The sequence below is a fragment of the Theropithecus gelada genome, chromosome 13, assembly GCF_003255815.1.
Source record: "Theropithecus gelada isolate Dixy chromosome 13, Tgel_1.0, whole genome shotgun sequence".
Taxonomy (NCBI): Eukaryota; Metazoa; Chordata; class Mammalia; order Primates; family Cercopithecidae; genus Theropithecus; species Theropithecus gelada.
Window position 1 is genome coordinate 90,538,391 of NC_037681.1, and position 22,379 is coordinate 90,560,769.

A 22,379-nucleotide genomic window follows, 5' to 3' on the forward strand; every position below is an offset into this window, starting at 1 on the left:
ATCCTTTTGTAGTTCATAAACATAGTAATTAGGTGTTCCCATTCATGTGTGAGACGTGCCCCCCAAAGAGCTTGTTACAGCATTGGCACATTACCTGTCTGATGGGGAGAAAAAAAATACTGTTATATTTCTACCTTCATTTCCAACTTTGTATTGTACTTTGAAAACCTTTACCTACAGTATGTGTATTTCATTAGTATTTGCCTAAAGAATCAGTTTTTAGATCCAGTTAACCACTGAAACCAGAATATGCCTATATGTCAGGCATGATTTACTACATGTTTATTCTATTTATTGAGTTGATTTAATTTTAGTGGGTTTGTGGACCATTAAAAAATACATGTTTAATATTTCCTACCATAATTACATTTACACCTTTGTCTTTTTCTTCAGTACTTGTCAGTGTTTTGTGACTCAGTCTGGAAATCTGTTTAAACCACCTTGTCTTTATACAACTACCAACAGGAGGATTGGTAATTTGGGCTCTGGGTGAGATAGACCTAGATTCAGTTTCCATGTCTGCAGCTGAATGCATGACAAGGAAAATCATTTAGCCTCCCTGGGCCTCAGTTTCTTCACTTGCAAAATGTAATTAACACAACCTACCTCATGGGGCTATGTTGAAGATTAGAGATAATGTAGGTATGATGCCTACACATAGTAAGCTATTATATATTGGCAACAATAATAAACTTAAAAAAAAAAAAAAGAAATATGTTCACGCTTTACTCATTTGTACTTTGGGGACTCAACCTACCAAGAACTTTATTTCTACTTTTAAAATTGGAGATGTCTGTCAGGACATTGGCAGCATAGCTTGGTTTGCCATATAGCTTTCATCTCAAAAATTTTGATAGGTTTAGGGAACGATCTTTAAACTTTTTAGTTTTCTATACATAACATTCTATTAAGCATTTATATTGGTACCACCCCATGCGGAAACACACCATTTGCAGACATGTTAAAGAGTATTCTTGGCCAGGCGCGGTGGCTCAGGCCTGAAATCCCAGCACTTTGGGAGGCCGAGGCTGGTGGATCACCTGAGGTCAGGAGTTCGAGACCAGCCTGGGCAACATAGTGAAATCTCGTCTCTACTAAAAATACAAAAATAAGCTGGGCGTGGTGGTGGGCACCTGTAATCCCAGCTACTCAGGAGATTGAGGCAGGAGAATCGCCTGAACCGGGCGGGAGAAGGAGGTTGCCGTGAGCCGAGATTGCGCCATTGCACTCCAGCCTGGCCGACAAGAGCAAAACTCCCTTTCAAAACAAACAAAAAAAACAAACAAAAAACCCCCAATAATCTTGTGAGTGCCTTCATCTAGAATTAAAAGGGAGGGGAAAACCCTAAAAGAGATTTAAGTCAAAGAATCTTAGAGTTTAATGCCATTCTGTAGGTTCAGGAAGTCTCAGCTTTAAAAACCCACTCGCGTGAAAGTAATTAATTATTCCATCACTTCCCGGGGATGGAGGGGGTGCGGAAAAGGCGCATGAGCTCAATGCTGTATACTGGAGCCCGATTCCAGCTCTTTCTTGAGGGCAGAAAAAACGCCAGGCGGCAAGCATTTAACAACCGCCAGGCTTTTCTTCTCAAGCCCCGCAGCAGCCACGTGGCGCCTGCCCGAGCTCCCGGCTCACCGGCCACTATCCTGCACCGCTCTCCGGGATGATTCGCAGCTGGGCCCTCGCCAGCCGGAGTTCGGCGAAGCCCAGAACCTCCAGGGCCGCGGCCACCAGACCCAGGGCTCCGGCCCCGAACCCAAGCGGCGCAGAGCGCCCAGGCGACGCGAGGTGCCAGCCTTCCATTCGAGGGACGCCTGGCAGGTCCCCGGAAGTTTTCCCCGGGGACAGGTCTTGGCAACAGGTCCGAGGCGAGGCCGGGTGGAGCCGAGCTCCGCGGCTGCCGGTGAATCAGCGCCGCCCAGCGCCGGACCGGCCCTCCCAGCCAATGCCACACCTGGTGAGGAGCAGGCAGGCCGCTGACCATCAGCCACTTAGGGCTCGCCTGGACTGGAGAAAGGTGACATCATCGTAGCTGGGAGGTTTCCGAAGGCTTCACCAATGGGAGACCGGCGAGGTGCTTGCCTGCTACAGCTCTTGGCCAATACTAACAAAGCAAAAGGGGGCCCGGGTTGTTGGTATAGAACCAATGGGAAACAAGGAAGGAGCACGAGGCGGAGTTGCGAATCCTGTCACCAATTGGAAAGAGGGGGTGGCGCCCGGGCCTTGTCAAGCGTGACCAACCAGCGAGAGGAGCGGACTTTGGGGGGTGGAGCCGTGAAGCCCTCTCCCAATCGCACAAGTTTGGGGGCGGGGCATTCTTTGGGGGGCCCAATGAGGAACGCGGCCGAAGCTGGCCTGTCAAGAGAAGGGGCTGGGGGCGGGGAGATGGTGAGTCGGGGATAAACACTCCGCGGCGGTGGCGGCTGCTGCTCTGCTCCGGGTTCTGTCACGGTGTCGGCGGTGCCTAGCTCACTGGCCCCCCTCCCTCTCTTGTCGAGCGTGGTTGCCAGAGAGGCTCCCTCAGCCCTGCTCCGCGGTGTCCACAGCGGGCTCCATAGCGGTCCGGCGGCGGCAGCGAGCCCGTGGGCAGTGGGGGTTGGTCCCGTGGCTCCGGCCCCCGGTGCAGAATGGCGGCGGCGGTTCGGATGAACATCCAGATGCTGCTGGAGGCGGCCGACTATCTGGAGCGGCGAGAGAGAGGTGCACGGGGACGGGAAGGGGTCCACTCTAACCGAGGCCGGGGGTCCTGTAGGGCCGGCCTCAAGTCCGGGCGCCCAGCCGCTCCGAGGGTGGTTGGAGGCGGGGAGACCGCGAGCGCTCCCAACCCCTCCGGCTCTCCCCACGCGCGGTCCGAAGGGAGGCCGCCGCTGCCCTAGAGCAATGAATCAGGTGGAGAAGGGGCTATCGCCCGCCGGGGTCCCGAACGCCGCCCCTTCCGCAGTCCCTCCCGAATGGGTGGCCGGGGCCCCCTCCGATAGCCTCCCTGGTTTACCTCACCCGGGCTGGTCCCGGCCGGCCCCCAGGTGGGTCCAGCGCCCCAGTCTCCTGGGCAGAGGAGCAGCGCCTCACGGTGCTTGCCCCGCACCTTCGCCTGAGGCTGGTTCCACTTAACCCGCACCAACCTGCTGGACGTTGCCAGTGGGAAACCCAGGCTGCGTGAGCTTAGCCACTACTGTGTCTTTCTCAACAATGAGCAGCTGGAATCCTCTTTACACCTGCTCCGAACTGAGGGTATTCACACAATGTTTTTTTTTTTTAAATCATTGTTCTCAGAATTCCACCTTACTCCATTTAATTATTTCCACAATATTCTTTTAAAGATAAATAAAGGAAAAAGGAAATACTGTAGAGAGGAGAGAGTATTAAATATTCTGGGCCCATTCATTAACTGAATCCTCCTGTTTTCTAGAAGCTGAACATGGTTATGCCTCCATGTTACCATACAATAACAAGGACAGAGATGCCTTAAAACGGAGGAACAAATCCAAAAAGAATAACAGCAGTAGCAGGTAATTTGGTAAATACTTCTTTCTGTCTTTTAGATTATATTGTAGGTGACACAAACGGCTGAATGTAAGTTGCCTGTTGTGATTATAACCCTATAAAATTACATTGTGGCCGTCATGATTCAGTAATGTACACATGGACTTAAGACCTTGTAGGAAGCTGTTTCTGTTTGGGTTGAGGGAACTGAAAAGAAAAATAGAAATGTTTTACATTTTTTATGAACTTTATTCAAATTTTAATTTCGCTTTTCTTCCCTTTTGGAACAAAAAAATCTGTGAAAGCTTCAAGTGAGATTAGCAATGGTGACAATATTTTCCCTTCAGAAGTTGCAGATCAGGGCAAGTTTTCTATAAGTCAAAATGCTGGACATTATCCATTTCTTTTACTTTTCGTTGTAATGATTTTATAAACACATTAAAGTACCTGATTTGGCATAAGTGGTAGGATCTCATACTTGACATGTAAATTAAATACAGTGGTTTGTTTGATACTCTAATTTGTCACCTCTATTTGTAATGGCAAAGAGGAATGATTGAGGTTAAAACCTACCTCTTTAGTGATAGAGGAATATATAATACCGAAATATTAATATGCTACAACCTTTCCATGTTAGTCTTATAGATTGTCTTATACCATAGTTCTTAAAAGCTGTGAATCTCACTGGAGATTTGGTTAATGGTCAGTTAAATCACATATTAAAGTCCTGTGCATAGTTTCTGGTACATGTAAATAGTCCATCAATGTTACTGCCCTTTTTCTCCCTTCTTTGCCCTTAAAATGTAGTTGGCTAGGAAAGTCGTTTTATTAGATCCCTTCAACTATACCTTTCCTGCCAGTAAATTAAAAGCATTGATTTTTTCGTCACTGGTTTAGAATCCTCATCCCTCCCTCACCCTCATGAATAACTCCTTGCAAGTGTCTATTTGATATCCTCTGTGGCTTAATACAGACCAGGAATTTCCCACTTAAACCTAAAAATCACTTGTTCTTGCTGCGTCTTCTGTACTTGGTTCACCTCATTAGTATCGTTGGTGGAACCACAGGATGTGAGCAGCATTACTTGTGCCATGCCCTTGAATAAAAATGGCACATGAAGAATCAACCTGGTAATTACTTGGTGGGTTTTGCTTGTCCTCTAATCTTAGCATTACCTGAAGGTGGTAGCCTGTAGTTTTGTGCATGGATATGAAGGCACTTTAAGAAGGTTGTTAATACTGACTTGTAATATGCAATGGTATAAAAACAATTAAGCTGTGTTGCATTTCAATACAGTATTTTTTTTTAAATTTGTTTAAAAGAATTTTGAGGCCTTTCAGTTAATTTTTCTGGAAAAACATAGTCCATTTTGGCTTTTATTATTGTCCACTAATGATTTGAGAGGAATTGTCCATGTTACTTATTTAGGCTTAATACCTTAACACCTTATTTTTTTCCTTAGTTTCACAGGAAGGTTGTAGGGGATGTTCACTAGTGGGGATAAAAAAATGAGATGTTGAAGTGGTTTGGTCCCAAAAGGTGATTAGGAAAGAAAAATAATAGTAGTTAAGAATCTTAAGCCAAGAAATGGATTCTTTCTAGTAGAAAGAATCAGTACTATGCCAAAAAAAAAAAAAAAAAAATCAGTACTATGCCAAAAAAAAAAAAAAAAAGGGCTACAAATTCTTCTGTTAATGGGTTGGTTTGCTTTCCATGGTTAGAGACAGGGGATTATCACAGTTGTCCATATACTTGACTGATAGTGAGTTAGTGTAATATATTCAGTGGTGTAAGGATTTCTGAGAGACCATGATTAAACCTAGAGGTAGCACCAGGCACACGTGTGAGGCAGGAGCAGGTAGTTTTCTTTCAGTGTGATCATTTCCTTCATGACCCATTTGGAATAGCTCCTTTTTTGAGGAACAAGCAATCATAATGGAGAAAGCAGCTTGACCCCATGGTTTGAATCAGCTTTATATCCTCAGCCATGTATGGTCAGAATTTTGAACTGAGGTAAAGGATAGGGAGAGATTACTGCTGGTTTACATAACCCTTGGATAACAGTTTACTCTTGTTCATACAGGTTGAAAATGCTGTGCTTTTTGCTTGTAGAGTCTGGGGAGGTACTTTTCCTTGGACAATAAAAGATAAGATTTAGCCACATAGGAAACTTCTTGGGAACTGAAAATGCAGATCTTATTCACGTTTCTCTAGTTGCTTATTAAAACAAAAACGAAAATGAAATTGTGAATATCAGTTGTTTTTGAAATTATCCGTAGGAAGATGGAAGTTTCTTTCCTACTGATTTTTGAAGTCAATTACTAATTATTTAGAATTGAAATCTAGAACTTTTTAAAAGTGTGTTTTGTTCAATGAGTAAAGCAAGCTTTGGCACTCATATGAAAGAGGAAGTTCAGGACTTGCCACCCAGTTGTTTTATAAGACAGTGGCTAGAGTGACCTGACATGAGGAGTCTTTTTGAACCCAAGGATCTTTCCTGGTTATCTCAGATACGCCATAATTTGGCTTAGTTATTTTTTTATTAGAGTGTATTTTTAAATGGTGAAATTTGACCTTTATCAGTGATTCCAGAGTTATCCATTGTTTTCCATAATCACATGGAAAATAGTTTTGACACAAGGTATCAATGTGTTCTTATAATGCTTTAATTAAAAATGTAAATGTTTACCCATCAATGGAGGTGGCTGGCATCTCGGAACTCATCATTTTTTAAAGGGCTGCTTTTTATTAATAACTCAGTTTCAGTAAACTGGATACCCTTCAGTAATGCTCTAGCCATTTGCTATAAGTCCCCCTTGAAAAAGCACCATGTGTTTAACACTCTCAAGTAATCAAAGAAAATCTGTAGTTTTAAAAATTTTGTTCAAATTTTGGAAGAAGTTGTGCTTCCTATGGAGTTTGTTTAAAAGTTTATTTTGGGGATTCAAAATTTTACATAAGTATATAACTCTATTTATTAGTTTATCTATATATTTTCAAAGAATCCAGAAATATTTTGGTAAGAATTTCCTGTGTGCTGTTATTTTCTACTGTCTTCTCAACCTGTTCACTTTCCTCTCCTCCACCTACAAGGGATGGTCCTTGTCTACAGTGAAAGAGGGTAATCTGAACCAACTGTTGGCATATACTTTCATCCATTTTATTTTATTTATTTATTTATTTATTTTAGACAGAGTCTTGCTCTGTTGCCTAGGCTAGAATGCAGTGGCACCATCTTAGCTTACTACAGCTTCTACCTCCCGGGTTTAAGTGATTCTCCTGTCTCAGCCTCCCGAGTAGCTGGGATTACAGGCATATGTGACCATGCCTGGCTAATTTTTGTATTTTTAGTAAGGAAGGGGTTTCGCCATGTTGGCCAGGCTGGTCTCGAACTCCTGACCTAAGTTATCCACCCACCTCAGCCTCCCAAAGTGCTGGGATTATAGGCGTGAGCCACCGTGCCCATCTACTTTCATCTTTTTAAAAAAATCTGTCAGACTTTGAATTTACTAGTCCTGGTTAAAGTTAAAATGCCACGTGCTTTAGAGCCAAAGGTTTGCCGTATATGCCAGATACTTATTAACTATAGTATCCTTTGGCCATTGAAGGCAATAAACCTTCAGAACAATGTGACTGGAGAATGCCGAGGGATAACCAAGTGAATCAATGTAAAGCTTTTATTTCTTTTTAATTGAGATGGGCTCTTGCTGTGTTGCCCACACTGGTCTCCAACTCCTGAGCTCAAGCAGTTCTCCTGCCTCAGCCTCCCAAAGTGCTGAGATTACAGGTCTGAGCCACCATGTCTGACAATTTTAAAGTTTTGTTTTGTTTTGTTTTTGAGACGGAGTCTCCCTCTGTCGCTAGGCTGGATTGCAGTGGCATGATCTCAGCTCACTGCAACCTCCGACTCCCTCGTTCAAGCGAGTAGCTGGGATTACAGGCGCCCACCACCACGCCCAGCTAATTTTTGTATTTTTAGTAGAGATAGGGTTTCACCAGTTGGCCAGAATGGTCTCAATTTCCTGACCTCGTGATCCGCCCGCCTCGGCCTCCCAAAGTGTTGGGATTACAGGCATGAGCCACCACACCCAGCCTAAAACTTTTAAGTTAACCAATTTTGGATTGGTTTGAATACATGAGGTCCATGTGTTGTTTACCTAGAAAACAAATATTCTAAACTTATAATACTGTCATTTTCTCATTTATATTTTCTTTGTGAATAAAAATTGATTCCCAAGGTCCTTGTGGAAGAGAAGTTTAATGCTAGGTTGGAAATTTCTCATTTCAAGACAACCTCCTCATTTCCTCCGCCATCCCCCCACATTTGCTATCCTTACCCCCATTCTCTGATGAGTGAACTTGGTGGTGGTGCCCCTGATGTAAATAAGTGGCTGAGCACTCTTGAGGTGGTATTCCTCCATGATAGCTGTGAGAATATATCTCCTAAGCCCAGTAAGGTGCTGATTATCGATGGCCCAACAGAATTCATGAGCTGAACCAGGGAGTAAACTCCTGAGCTGGTTAAACTCCAGAGAATTTTCATAAGAAAGGTCAAGATTCAGCTCCTTTATAATGCTGGTAGCTTCTTCCAGATTTATAACTGGTTAGGAAGGAGTTGTGTGAGGAGGACACTAAAAGGGCCACATTGACTTCTTATAACTTTGTGGTAACTTGTCCATACAGTCTTAGGCCAGACCTTGTCTTTAAGGTCAGCCATAAATACACTAATCATATGGTTTCATATCTATCACACCTTTCATCCGAGGCTCTCTAATCAGTTTTACAGTTGCTACCTCATTGGCCTATACTTGTTCAGTAAATAATTGGTAATTATTTTTATTCTTATCTTATAGACAGGTTAACCAGTGACAGGACGGTAAAGAATTTTATTTATTCCACAGCATATCAGTGGCAAAGCTGGACTTCACATTTCACTAACTTCTGCTTTAACCAACCTATCATCTTTATGTTGAGCTGAGCTTCGGAAACCCCTTCCTAAAATCATTTGGTTGCTATTTAACAGTAGCATCTTGTACATGATAGTTACTTCAGGGAGTCAGAAGATTGGGGAAGAGGGTTATTTTACTATTTAAAACAGCATAGTCAAGCAACTTTACACAAAGTTTTGGTGTATGCTACCCCTAGGGAAAACTGCAGGGGTGGGGTAGGGATGCTACCTCCATTGTTCTACCCTTAGCCTAAAGAAGGCTTTGTCATATTATGTAACGCAAATTCACATTGCTTTGTGCAGCTGTTTTTGTATAAATAGACCCCTTTTCTTCCTTGTCTTAAAAGGGATTTCCACTAGAGAAGGCATGCTTCTTGGTTTGTCTCTTTACCTTGAACTCTATTTTAGGTATTTACATTTATCTAACTCTTCAAATGGACTAATTTTTTTAGTAGAGCCCAGTGAATTTTTCTCCCTTTCTACATCTCTCCTATCAACTTCGGAGAGAAAGAAGTTAAAAGAATTGTGTTGGTGTTGAAGTAGTTCTTTAAGACAAAAATATCTTATTCTTCTTTTATTGTTCCCTCTTTCAGATCAACTCACAATGAAATGGAGAAGAATAGGTGAGTTGGGGATTTGGGAGGTGGAATGTGGGGAGCTTTGTTGCATTCTCTGTTCATTAAGTTCAAACTTGGTTGCTCTTTTTGACTCTTCCCACTAGTAGCACCTGATTTCAGAATTCACCCAGGACCCTCTAAGCAGCATTGCTCATAAATTACTTAGGTAGATATAGAGCTTGCCAGTTAAAAGACTACACCCCTAACCCTCACCCCCACCAGCCCACTCCTGAAGAAAGCCTTTGGATGACTATTCCACAGACCAAAGCATTTTAGTAAGAGGCAATATTTCCACAAGTAGTGTTTTTTAAACATTACATGCTACTGAATATAATTGGCAATGTTATCTAAAATATGTATACATAGATATATATACGCAAACATAATATATGTGTGTATATATTAACACGTGTATTAACATGTGTATGTATGTGTATTTGCAGTTTACTTGTGAATGAAGAGTCTCAAAATTCAGGCAAATGTATGCATAGCAAAAATTGGAGATGGTGCCTAACTAGAGGAGGCCTACCACCGTCACTGGGCTCCATCTTGCCACAGCCTGAGTGGAATCTCTCTCACCTGGATTGCTTCTTGCTGCTTACTTAAATCTTTATTTTCCAAATCCAGTTGCCCCTCCTTCAGTGAGGCCGCAGAGTGGTTCTCAACTCTGGTTGCACATTAGAATCACTTGCAAAGCTTTCTGTGTATTTTTAAACATATTTTTATATTAAACACATTATACACATAGACTTGTAGATTTTTCTGGTGAGGGTAGAGAACAAAGTTTTATTTCTGCTGATTCTATAAAATAACTTTTTATTATAGAAAATTTCAAATCTGGCCAGGTACAGTGGCTCACACCTGTTATCCCAGCACTTTGGGAGGCCAAAGTGGCTGGATCACCTGAGGTCAGGAGTTTGAGACCAGCCTGCCCAACATGGCAAAACCCTGTGTCAACTGATAATACAAAAATTAGCCAGGTGTGGTGGCACGTGCCTGTAATCCCAGCTACTAGGGAGGCTGAGACAGGAGAATCACTTGAACCCTAGAGGCGGAGGTTGCAGTAAGCTAAGATCCCACCACTGCACTCCGGCCTGGGCAACAGAGTGAGACTCTGTCTTAAAAAAAAAAAAAAAGAAAAGAAAAAGAAAAAAGAAAAAATTTCAAATCTACAAAAGTAGAGTGACTAATCAACTCCTATGTATCCATTACCCAGCTTCAGTAATTATCAGCATTTTGCCAGTCTTCTATAAGCAAAACCACCTCTCCCCATGGAGTATTTTAAAGCAAATTTTCTTGTATATCTCTAGTAAACACCAAAAAAAAGCCACAAAATACCCAAAACAACAACAACAAAGAAAAAACACTTGGTTTTACCATACTGAAAAAAAATTAATGATAACTTTCTGTGGAGCTTTTAAAAGCCAACAAACAGACAAACAAAATAATGCCCAGACCCTTACCTTTAGCAATTCTGATTTAACTGGTTTGGGTTGAGGCTCTGCACTCATATGTTTCAAAAGCTCCTCAGGTGATTCTCATGTGCAGCCATGGCGGAGAACCATTGAACTAGCCTCATTCTGGTCTCTGAGCTCCCATCAATTTGAAATGCGGGCTACCCATCCAAATTGAGTGCTTTCTCAGTGCCCTGCATGAACAAGAAAAGGATGTGTAATGATGGCTCTGTAAAGACGTGGTTATTTCCTGCCAACCCTCTTTGAAAAAGGAGCCTGACTCTGAAAGTCAGGATCTGAATTATATTTATGTTTCATCAGTGAAAGGGCAGACCAAACCCTTCCCAGGCAGGTAGAATTCTAGAAGAGGGCGGTTAGCTTTACTCCACTATGGAATTTTGTGTGTGTGTGTGTTTATGTGTGTGATGGTGAGTGTGCCTCACTGCACATATGCTTCTGCTCATCCCTTCGTCTTCCCTTTTAATTGTTCTATGATCGTGACTGACCATGTTTTAAGTTGAAACTTCCTTTATGCTTTAGCTATTTACATATCATGAACTAGAAACACAAAAGTATCTCTTAAAGTGGAAAGGTAGTCAGTGTGGCTTCTCTTTCTCATCTTTAGATTTTCTCTTCAGATTCTGTCCCTTCTTCCTGCTTTTGCAGTGATGTGGGTAAACCAGGACTGTTTCTACTAAAAAGTCTTCTAGTTCTTTACCCCTCTAATACTTTACTTTGGTATTTATTATTATTATTATTAAAATTTGATCCCTTCACATAAAGACTTACTAAAACTTTGTGACTTTCGCCTCTGCAGGAATGCCACAGAATGTCAATTGTATTATTTATTTTAGCACCTCAGGGATGTTTATTTTTTGTCTATGGTGGCCCCAGAACTTGTGCGTGTTACTGGGTATTAAATGCGTTCCTAGTAGGGTATTAAATCGGCAAGGTCCTCATCCAAGATAAATGTGCAGTTTGTCCAATGGTAAAGATGCAGAGACAGTTTCAGTTAATATACTAAGTGCTAAGATTGAGGTGTGCACAAGAAGCTGGAGGTAAAAAGTCTAGAAGAGTGGACGTGAAGTCACCACTAGGCAAGCTGCCTATAATTGAGCTTGCTTCCATATGACCAGTCAATTTTGCTTGTTGAAGGGTTAGTTATCTAGTTTCCTTCTTTTCTTTTTTGGAATTTGGTCTTTTAAGGTCTTGATAGTCTTTCTAGTCTAGAGCATGTGAACAGAAGAGAAGGAAAATCAGGACTCAGTGTACTTAATTTAAGCAAGCATTGGTTGCTGCAGTTCAGGGGAGGTTAAAGCTGCTGGGCTCCCCTCTCTTATTAGTGTGGATGTTTACGAACTTCAGGGTTTGGAGGTCAGTTGAACAGCTGTTTTTGTACTCTTCCTGGTTTTAGTAGCTGAGTTCTATAAAAGAATACCACTCTGGTAAATGCTAATACACGTTAGCCATTTTTTACCTGATAACATTGCATAAAAAGATTATCATGGCTTTCATTGCTTCTCGGCCTTTTGGCTATAATCAAGTGTAAAAAGATTGCCGTGGGTCTCAAAAAAAAAAAAAGGAAGAAGAAAAGGCAACTTAGGAAAAGAACTTCTAACAATGGGATTTTCCCTTTTGATATTGCAGAGCTGATTATACTTGGGTTAGTTTTCTTGAATGGAAACCTTTTCTATAGCACTTTAGAGATCCTAAATAATTAGTGTTACTCTATATTATCAGGACTTAACTGTAAGGATATTATACCCAACACCAACACTTGGAAGTATCTTCGCATTGGTGGGACAATAAATGAAAAGACTTCTAGAATGGTGGTGGTAGTATTCTCTACTCAACAGAATAGGTGTTGAGCACCTAAGATGCCATGTAGTAGGTGCTGGGACTACAGAGTCCAGTAAAGGCTACCCACTGCTGTGGAGGAGCTCAGATTAATATCACTCTATAGGGGGTTTGTCAGTCAGCACATGGCCTGTGTTTCTCTGCATTTTAACTAATTTTCTGGGTCTGAGCTCCTAAGAAAACACCCTTAGGGGTGTGGGGGTGGCGGGCGGTGTGTGTGTGTGGTTTTTCTTTTTTTAAACTAATCTTGCAGAAAATTTTGAGAAATATAGAAAACAATACTAAAAATTTAAATCATCCATGGTTCTGGCACTCAGAGAAAACCAATGGAACTTGGAAGTATATCCAATTGTTTTGGAAAAGAACTGAAAATATAGTTTTGTGTGGGAAGTTAGAAAATTCAGAAAAGCACAAAGAATGTAAAATCACCTGTAATAGGCCTCTCAGAGGTAACACCTGCTAACATTTGTTCTATATCCATCTAGACTTTTGTGTACAGTTTTTTTTAACCAACATGGGATCATATAGTAATTTGTAGCATCTTTTCCAGTTATAAACATTTTCCAGCGTCATTAAATCTCCTTTTCCAACATTACTTAATGCCCAGTATTATATTATATGAATACGTTAAACCTCGTGTAATCAGTCCCCTAGTTTGGATTCTTCCCAGAACCTAAACAATGCTTTCTTAAACCACCTGTAGAAAAATCTCTGTCCAACGTCATAATTATTTCCTTAGGATAAATTTATAGCTGTGGAATTGGTGGTGAGCACGTTTTTAGGATTGCTGGATTGTCCACCAGGCAGGTTATAGGCAGTACTTTCCCTACACTTCACAAGTTGATGTTATAACTTAAAACCTTTATGAGTTTGATAAGTAAAAAATAAAAAACACCCGCACGGGCAACTTGTTTTAATTTGCATTTCTTATACTACTAGCATAGTTGAGCAGTGTTGATGTCTTTGACTCTGTGCGTCTCTTTGTGCAAATTGTCTATTCAATAGCCTTTGCCCAATTTTCTACTGAAGAATTTATCTTTATTTTAAAAAGTTTCAGTAATATAAAGGACATATATGAAAGATATTGACACTTTTTCTATCACATAACTGTCCAGTTTGGCCGGGCGCGGTGGCTCAAGCCTGTAATCCCAGCACTTTGGGAGGCCGAGACGGGCGGATCACGAGGTCAGGAGATCGAGACCATCCTGGCTAACACGGTGAAACCCCGTCTCTACTAAAAAATACAAAAAACTAGCCGGGCGAAGTGGCGGGCGCCTGTGGTCCCAGCTACTCGGGAGGCTGAGGCAGGAGAATGGCGTGAACCCGGGAGGCGGAGCTTGCAGTGAGCTGAGATCCGGCCACCGCACTCCAGCCTGGGCGACAGAGCCAGACTCAGTCTCAAAAAAAAAAAAACAAAAAAAAAAAAAAAAAAAAATAACTGTCCAGTTTGTCATTTAGCTTTACAGAATCAGTCTTCCCTCACTGATTCAAGTTGCTGCCTTTGGTGTATACTTAATTTTTGTTTATGGCTAGGTCTTTTTCTAGACTTATTCTTCCAGTCCATTGATCCATCTCTTCTTTCTATGCCAATACATACCCTTGCATTCTCCTTTTTTTATTTTTCCATGGTCTTATCTATTTTCACCAGTTTATTTTTCCTGAAAAAAACTTTATGAATTCCCCAACCCCTAACTTCTTTTGGGAGTTTAAAAATTAACATTGCATAATTCCAATATAAATTAACCTTGAAAAGTTCATGCTTATATATTAGATCTTTTCATCCAGGATTTGGTGTGTGTCTTTATTGAGATCTCTCTTTATTCAGATCTGTCTCTAAGCAAAGTTTTGTAGCGAAGTTTTCCACACAGGTCTTATACATGTCCTGTAAAAGGTATTCCTGGATTTGTATATTTTTAGATTGCTATTGGTTTCCCATTTTAGTTAACTAATTGATTATTGTTGGAATATAAAAATATTTGAATATTTTGTTGTTATATACCCTTTATTGATGATAATTCTGCTATATCTTTCTCTTAACTGAGAATTCCTCCACTTTAAAATAAAGCCTTTCAATGAGCCCCTCAGCAAATGGAGACTGAGCAAACACATGTAAGCTACAGCCAATAGGTCAGGAGCCAGGTGGTAGAATAGACTCTTTTTTCAAAAGATGGCTCTGGCATTTCCTTTAATAGTAGACATCTATTTTTCTGGAATGGTGCATATGCAGCTCTTGCTGGAATTAGGTGCCTGGTCTAGAGCTACTACCTCTGCCAGAGTCTTCTGATCCTGTGACAGAAGATTTCTGTGTGGCTCCATGGGGAAGACTCTGCAGCCCAGTCTAAGCTGTTATTTCCATTTGATCAAACAGTATTTCAGTGGCATCTGGTCTGGCATGAGAAACTAATTCAGTCAGGTCTCTTCTGGAAGAATATTCTAATTGATTACAGGTCCCTGTAGTTGTTCCTTTTGGATTTTGATTTTTCGAATGACCAAGTCCCTTATATCGGAAGGGCTGGGGCCTGACTTTTGCACTGGGCCTGAGTTGTGGTATGTGTTGCATCACTCTTATTGTTTCTGAACTTTCTTGACCACATTCAGATTTCACTCTGGGATGTTGTAACAAGTCCATGTTTGTTGCAACATGGGGTAAGGTTATTACGAAGGAGAGACACAGGGATCAGTGTATAAATCCAGTCTATATTGATGGTCTGGAGAAGAACTCACATTTGTACCACAAGAATCATCTTTCTTGTACTATAACCCTTGAGTAGATGACACCTGCCTTTGGCAAGACGTGGAGGAGAGACACACGCTGGTCATTTGACCAATTTCTAGTCTCCTACCTGGAACTCTGGGGCTACTCCCTGACTTTTTGTCATAGGCATTAATAGTCAAACAGTGGGATAGAGCCAACAAGTATGATTATAATATATATGTTGCATTTGAAAATTAGGCTCTAAAAAGGAAGTATTAATGAGGTGTACTTATGCATTTTATACTTTAATAAAGAAGTGATCTTATCTCTCCAAAATGTAGCCACTGTGAACTGCTATTTATGTATTATTCACTGAATATATTAATATCTTTGTATTTTCTACAAAGATTTATCAGCACAACTGTGAGAAATCTTCAAAACCTTTTAGGGTTCCAATTAAGTTGGTAATAATGATGCACTTGGCAATTGTTTATAAAGGGATCATTTTAGAGAAAGAAGGAAAGTATTTTTTCCCTTTTCAAAGCATGACTTGTCATCTTCACCTAGTAGGGCTTTGTTCTCAATGCAGAATCTCTTGTGAGGCCGGGCGCGGTGGCTCAAGCCTGTAATCCCAGCACTTTGGGAGGCCGAGGCGGGTGGATCACGAGGTCAGGAGATCGAGACCATCCTGGCTAACATGGTGAAACCCCGTCTCTACTAAAAATACAAAAAAAAAACTAGCCGGGCGTGGTGGCGGGCGCCTGTAGTCCCAGCTACTCGGAGGCTGAGGCAGGAGAATGGCGTGAACCCGGGAGGCGGAGCTTGCAGTGAGCCGAGATCGCGCCACTGCACTCCAGCCTGGGTGACACAGCGCGACACTCTGTCTCAAAAAAAAAAAAAAAAAAGAATCTCTTGTGACCCTTGACACTTTAAGGGATTAATTTTACGAGTCCCATTAATAAGACTTGCTCCTTCTTACTTTATACTAAATACCTTCTTTTCCTTATTATACAGCTCATACATACCCATATCTAAAATTATTTTTGTTCAACCTCCAATTATCTTATAGGATTTAAGATGCTATTTAATTGGGTAAGTCTGTGCACCCACTGAGATAGGTGATAAAATGGTGAAACCTCAAAATAGGCTACCCTGTTTAAGGTGATCTATTTGGAAAGGAAAAGAAAGTTATGATAGGCTATGAAAACTTGGAAATAAGTTAAGTCAGATGGGATGTTTGAGGGTGAGGAAAAAGAAAGAACGTGTTTGGTAAGAACAAAGGGGAGCCCATTCTATAACTTGAGGTGGGAGCTGATATCTGTCAGGGTTTGAATGTAGCTCCTACAAATCATTCTGCAATAATTCATCTACATGTTTGAGCACTCCAACTAAATTTTAATTACCTCAAAGGTAGGGACTTGATCTTACTCAATATTGTATCCCAAGACTAGCTGGGGGCACTGGCTCACACCTGTAATCCCAGCACTTTAGGAGGCCGAGGTGGGAGGATCAGTTGAGCCCAGGAATTCAGGACCAGCCTGGGCGACATAGTGAGACCCATCTGTACCAAAATAAATTAATTAATTAATTAGCTGGGCGTGGTGGCGTGCACCTGTAGTCCCAGCTACTCAGGAGGCTGAGGTGGGAGGATTGCTTGAGTCTATGAAGTTGAGGCTACAGTGAACTGTGATGGCACCAGTACACTCCAGCCTGGTTGACAATGCAGAAAAAAAAAAAAAGAAAATATAGCCTGTGACCTAAGAAAGCAGCAGAACATAACATAATAGTTTTTTTTTTCTCTTTTTGAGACAGAGTCTTGCTCTGTCGCCAGGCTGGAGTGCAGTGGCACAATCTCAGCTCACTGCAACCTCTGCCTCCCAGGTTCAAACGATTCTCGTACCTCAACCTCCTAAGTAGCTGGGATTACAGATGTGCACCACCACACCTGGCTAATTTTTGTATTGTTAGTAGAAATGGGGTTTTGCCATGTTGCCCAGGCTGGTCTCGAACCCCTGGCCTCAAGTGATCCACCCACCTCGGCCTCCCAAAGTGATGGGATTACAGGCATGAGCCACCGCGCCCGGCCCAGCCTGTTACACTTTCAATAAAGAGAAGTAATCACAGATAACAGTGCTTCCCTCAAACACACACACACACATATCCACACACCCCTCATTTGGTACCACTTCTGGTCTTGATTACATCCAAGTCAGAAAGAACTTTAAGGATAGTATATTAAGTGCAGGAGACACTATCTACAGATAGCACCATCTGCCTAATAATCCTACTCTGTTGAATCTATTCCCCAATTTGCAGATCTACTAGCCTGAGAGAGATTCATAGATAGAATCAAGGAAGCATGGTCTGTGAAGAGCTACCGTCAGAATTGTCTGAGACACGCAGGTTAGCCCAGGTGCCTTCTATCAGTGCCAAAGCTCTGGTAGGAGCTGGTGCCTCAAACAGCTTGGCACCTTCTTCATTAATAACTTCCTTCACTTGGATATTTACTTTCCGTAATTCATGGCTGGCAAGAGTTAAGGAAGACTAACAACAGAAATATGTGGTATCTGAATATATTTTATATTTAAATCTTTAATCTGTTTGGAATTTATTTTGATGTTAACCTCCTCACTCTCTTGCCATTTTCTGAGTAATCCATTCTTTCCCCAAGGATTTGTGGCATTATCTCCTTTATGTGCTAAATTCCTATCTATTCTTAGGTCTGTTTCTGGGGATTTCTATCCTGTTCACTTGATTTGTCTGCCTATTCCTGTATTAGTACTACACTGTTTTTAATTATTGAAGCTTTATAATACAATTTAATATCTGGTACAGCACATTCCTCCTCATTATTCTTCTTTTTCAAAAATTTTGGCAGTGTCTCACACATCTATTCTTCTAGATGAAGTGTAGTCCCAGCATTAAAAAGAACACTGTTGGGAGTTTTTTTCTTGGAATTGTGTTAAATTTGTAAACAAACTTGAGGAACATTGACATTTTTTGTTTGGAGGGTTCATATCCAGGAATCTGCTATTTTTTTCATTTACTCAAATATTCTTTGTCTTTCGACAGAAAGTTTTATAGTTTTCTTCCCATAGATCCTTCCCAATCTGTTTTAAATTTGCTCCCCAGTATGTTATACTTTCTTCTTGCTATTGCACGTGAGATATTTTAAGATCTGTGTGCTTGGACTTCGCAAGTCAATACGTATTTGCCTCTATTTTTATTTTCCTTTGGCCCTTGCAGTAGAGGTCAAGGAGGCAGGCCCAGGCTCTTCAGAATGCTTGCTCCTGCAGCAAGCAGAAGTGAGGCAGCTGCCTCTCTCCCAACCGTGGAATCCTTTCTACCCCTGCCTCTCCATGATGTGAATAGGAAATAAAGGAATCTTTTATTTTGCATTCATTGGCTTTATAAAACCCTTGCTAATTTTGTAAATGTAAAGAAATAGTACCTTTAGCATAAGCATTTTCTGTGTTTCCACAGAAAATGGATTAGATTTTCCATTAATTATTTTAATGACAAAAGATGTCCATTTTCTTCAAGGAAGTGTTCAGAAAAATGGATTTTGCCAGATAGCTTCTGTCTGCCTAGTGAGACATTTTTTAGTTCCTATTGATTGTAAAAGGAATATTATAGGGCCATTATTATCTGTGTTTGCTCACAGTAAATCTCCTTCTACAGAGGAAGCTAGGATTGAAAGGATAACTGCTACCACATACAGAGTACTCCCTGTCAGACCCTGACCCAGGGGCTTCCATACCTTGTCTCAGTCAGTACCCATGGCAGCCCTCCCAGGCAGGCACTTGTCACCCTCTTTCTACTAATAAGGAAACTGAGGCTACACAGAGTTAAGTAATTTGCTCAAGGTCACACAGGGAGTAAGTGGCAGAGCCAGGATCTCAAACATTTACTGTTTTTTTAATACTAATTTTTAATTTTTGTGGCCATGTGGTAGGTGTGTATATTTATGGGGTGCATGAGGTGTTTGATACAGGCATGCAATGCATAATAACCACATCACGTAAAATGTGGTGTTCATCCCCTCAAGCATTTATCCTTTGTGTTACAAACCATCCAGTTCTACTCTTCCAGTTATTTAAAAATATACAATTAAATTATTTTGACTATAGTTACCCTGTTGTGCTATCAAATACTAGGTGTTATTCATTCTTTCAAGCTATTTTTTTTTAAACCCATTAACCATCCCCATCTCCTCCCCACCCCCACCACCTTTCCCAGCCTCTGGTAACCCTCCTACTCTCTATGTCTGTGAGTTCAATTGCTTTGATTTTTACATCCAACAAATAAGTGAGAATAAGCAATGTTTGTCTTTCTGTGCCTGTCTTATTTCACTTAACCTAATGATCTCCAATTCCAGCCATGTTGTTGCAAATGACAGGATCCCATTCTTTTTATGGCTGAATATTGCTCCATTATGTATATGTACCACATTTCTCCAGGCATTTACTCTTAATCACTGCATTAATGTTTGGTTGCATAGTGACTGAAAGAGTCAGAATATTTTCTAAAAATTTAAAATAAAAATCAATAAAATTTGGGATACTTAAAACTTACTGAAGAGAATCTATAGTTGTACCTAAATTCGTCATTACTAGTTATAGGCCATACTTGCTTGGGAGCATGACTTATTATGGTTCAAAGATTGGTTTCTTTATGCCGCTGTAGACCAAAGGTATATCAGCCTATTCAGAATAATTAAAGTTATATTTCTGAAGAGTCAGAAGGTGAAGTTTGTTAAAGTTCATGACCTAAGTACAAAGCAGTGTGGATCAGTGCTAAAGGAAGAGGCAGCCAGGAAGCTGGGAGGTAGCTCTTGGCAACAGAGCGAAGACTGTCTGAAGAAGATGTGATGGGAGGAGAGCCAACTGCAGGGGTCAGATTGAGGTGTTGAGTGGCTTCCTGTTGAGGATATATGGCAAAACCCCTGCTAGTTCCCCAAACGGGAGTTTGACCTGGTTTAAAATGGGACAGCAGGGCAGGGAAGTAGTCAGAACTGAGAAGAGAATGCTGAGATGGGTGGTGGTTCTGCTTGTTTTGGATCTGGGAGCTCCGTGGGTACTCAGGGCTGGCAGAGGGATTCTAGATCCCAGGAGTTTGTGTGTGTGTGTGTGTGTGTCTGTTTATGTGTCTGTGTGTGTGTCAGGGTTGGAGAGCCTTGGTAGGAGCTGTACGTAACAGAGGGGTCTGTTTGCTTTTTTTGGTTGAGAGATTGGATTTCACTACTATATGATGGAACTGAGTCTACTTAATATATTTCATTGCTCTCCTGTGGTTGGCCCAGGCACCAGTGTGGGGATGGCTGCAGGCAGTGGCATGTGGGCAGGGGGCAGCCATCAGGCTGCAGCTGTGAGGCGCCAGAGAAGGCCAAGGCAGACCCTGCCAAAGACAGAGTTGGCTTTGGGTCTCTGCAAAAATCCAGAAAGAATTCTGGTCCTATTTTTGTAGAACTAGGCCAGAAAACACTGAATGAACAAGTATTAGCCTCAGCTGGAATTAGTCAAATGGCTTATTTCTAGTTTCACAACTAGGAGTGTTCTTTGGAAACCCACATTTAGGTAGTGAAAATTGCACTTTCTGGGCAAGACTCCTATAAGGCTAGAAATGACAATGCTTCAAAAGATGACTTTATTATATTTTTATCAGTGGACAAACTTCCTAAAAAAATTCACACACTCATATCTGCATATAAACCAACATCATAAAAGTACTAATATGACAATCATGCAGACTGAATCATGCAGTCTTTGCAAATAACAAGCTGACTGAAAAATATCCAAATATAATTTTAATTTTTGAACTTTTTCTTCTAATTCAAAAATTAGCTCACACCTGTAATCCCAGCACTTTGGGAGGCTGAGGCAGGTGGATCGCTTGAGGCCAGGAGTTCAACACCAGCCTGGCCAACATGGTGAAACCCCATCTCTACTAAAAATACAAAAATTAGCCGGACGTGGTGGCCGGCACCTGTAATCCCAGCTACTCAGGAGGCTGAGGCAGGAGAATCTGTTGAGCCTGGGAGGCAGAGGTTGCCGTGAGCTGAGATCACGCCACTGTACTCCAGCCTGGGCAACAATAGCGAGAACTCTGTCTCAAAAATAGAAAAAGAAAAAGAAAATTAGTCTATAAGTTTTATGACAAGAAATAAATTAGACAAATTTATAAATGTATAAATTATACTTTCTCATAGTGTTTCTAATAACATCTATTTTCATGGCTCTTGTTGAAGAATATTATCCAAGATTAACAAGTATGTTTTACATACAAGTTTTCTTCCCTTCCCCTCCCCGTCCCCACCCGTTGCAGTAGTGGGAGGAGCGAACCTGTAAGGTGAGTCTTTGCTATGACTCTGCCACATGGACAGGTTTTCAGAACAAGTGAAAGACTTACAAAATAGTAAAACCCGTGTCCCATTACCTCTTCCTAGCTCAGAAAGGAATGCTGTACTCCCCAAGCTTGCCAAACCTTAGAGTGCCCTTGGAGAGTTCAGGACTACTTCCTCATGACCTAGAGGAGGCAGGAGGCTCAGAAGGAAGGAAGTCTGATGCCTCGCTTACTAGACCTGCCTTGGGGGAACATCCTGAAGTCTCCCTAGAGAGTGTGAATTGACTTCTTACATTAATATCATGCATATTCACCTGTCCTATAGCTTTCTGAAGCCATTTCCTTTTTTTGGTCTACATTTCAACTTTTGCTATACCAGTACAATTCTTAAGAGGAAAAACGGCAAACCTATAAGGCATTGCATTGTTTCCCAATTCAGCTGGAGGGTAGCCTCCTAGACTCCAGGAAGCTCTGCTCCAGGTAGGTTGTGTGTGGGCAATGAATGTTATCTAAAACCTGAAGACTCTGAGTACTGCTGATGGTGCAAAGATGCAGTAGAGATGGACTCTGTCCTCTAGAAGCTTAAAGTCTAGTTGAATAGATGACATAATCCATTCAGCAAACACTTAGTAAGCACATATGTGTTTGAGGCACTGTGGCAGCACAGCAATGATTAAGCTACAGTCCTGACTTTCTAAGGAGACTGTAGTGAATCGTTAAGTAACAATTACAAAACAATTCAGGCAGTACAGTGAACTTCCCAGTGAATAGTATAAACAAGTGATGCTGAGAAAATAGAGGAATCACTGTAAGCTAGGATGGCTTGGGAAGGCTTTAAGGAGGTGGTAAGCTTAAGCAAAAACCCCAAATCTCAGCTGTTTCTTACATTCACAGAATCTTCCAGGTTCTAGAATAAAGCACAAACCATTTCAAGGAAATGTAAATTTCTAAATTGGAGCAACTCTTGTGCTCTCTCTTCAGTC

The 22,379-nt window shown here is 41.4% G+C and overlaps 1 protein-coding gene and 1 non-coding gene across 4 annotated transcripts in view; both read left to right on the forward strand.

Moving 5' to 3' along the window:
- Positions 1 to 104, forward strand: LOC112605494. Its single transcript, XR_003115480.1, has one exon. It is a non-coding gene; the product is annotated as a small nucleolar RNA U13 (small nucleolar RNA).
- A 2,074-nt stretch (positions 105 to 2,178) lies between these two features.
- Positions 2,179 to 22,379, forward strand: part of MXD1 (MAX dimerization protein 1) — a 28,692-nt gene continuing 8,491 nt past the window's right edge. For 2 of the 3 annotated variants that reach the window (XM_025353723.1, XM_025353724.1), the window contains exons 1-3: positions 2,179 to 2,700; positions 3,410 to 3,509; positions 9,025 to 9,054. In XM_025353723.1, coding sequence (XP_025209508.1) covers positions 2,628 to 2,700; positions 3,410 to 3,509; positions 9,025 to 9,054 — 203 coding nt within the window. In that variant the 5' untranslated portion in view covers positions 2,179 to 2,627. The remainder of the gene's footprint in view (positions 2,701 to 3,409; positions 3,510 to 9,024; positions 9,055 to 22,379) is intronic. The other variant, XM_025353725.1, reaches the window with a different exon arrangement.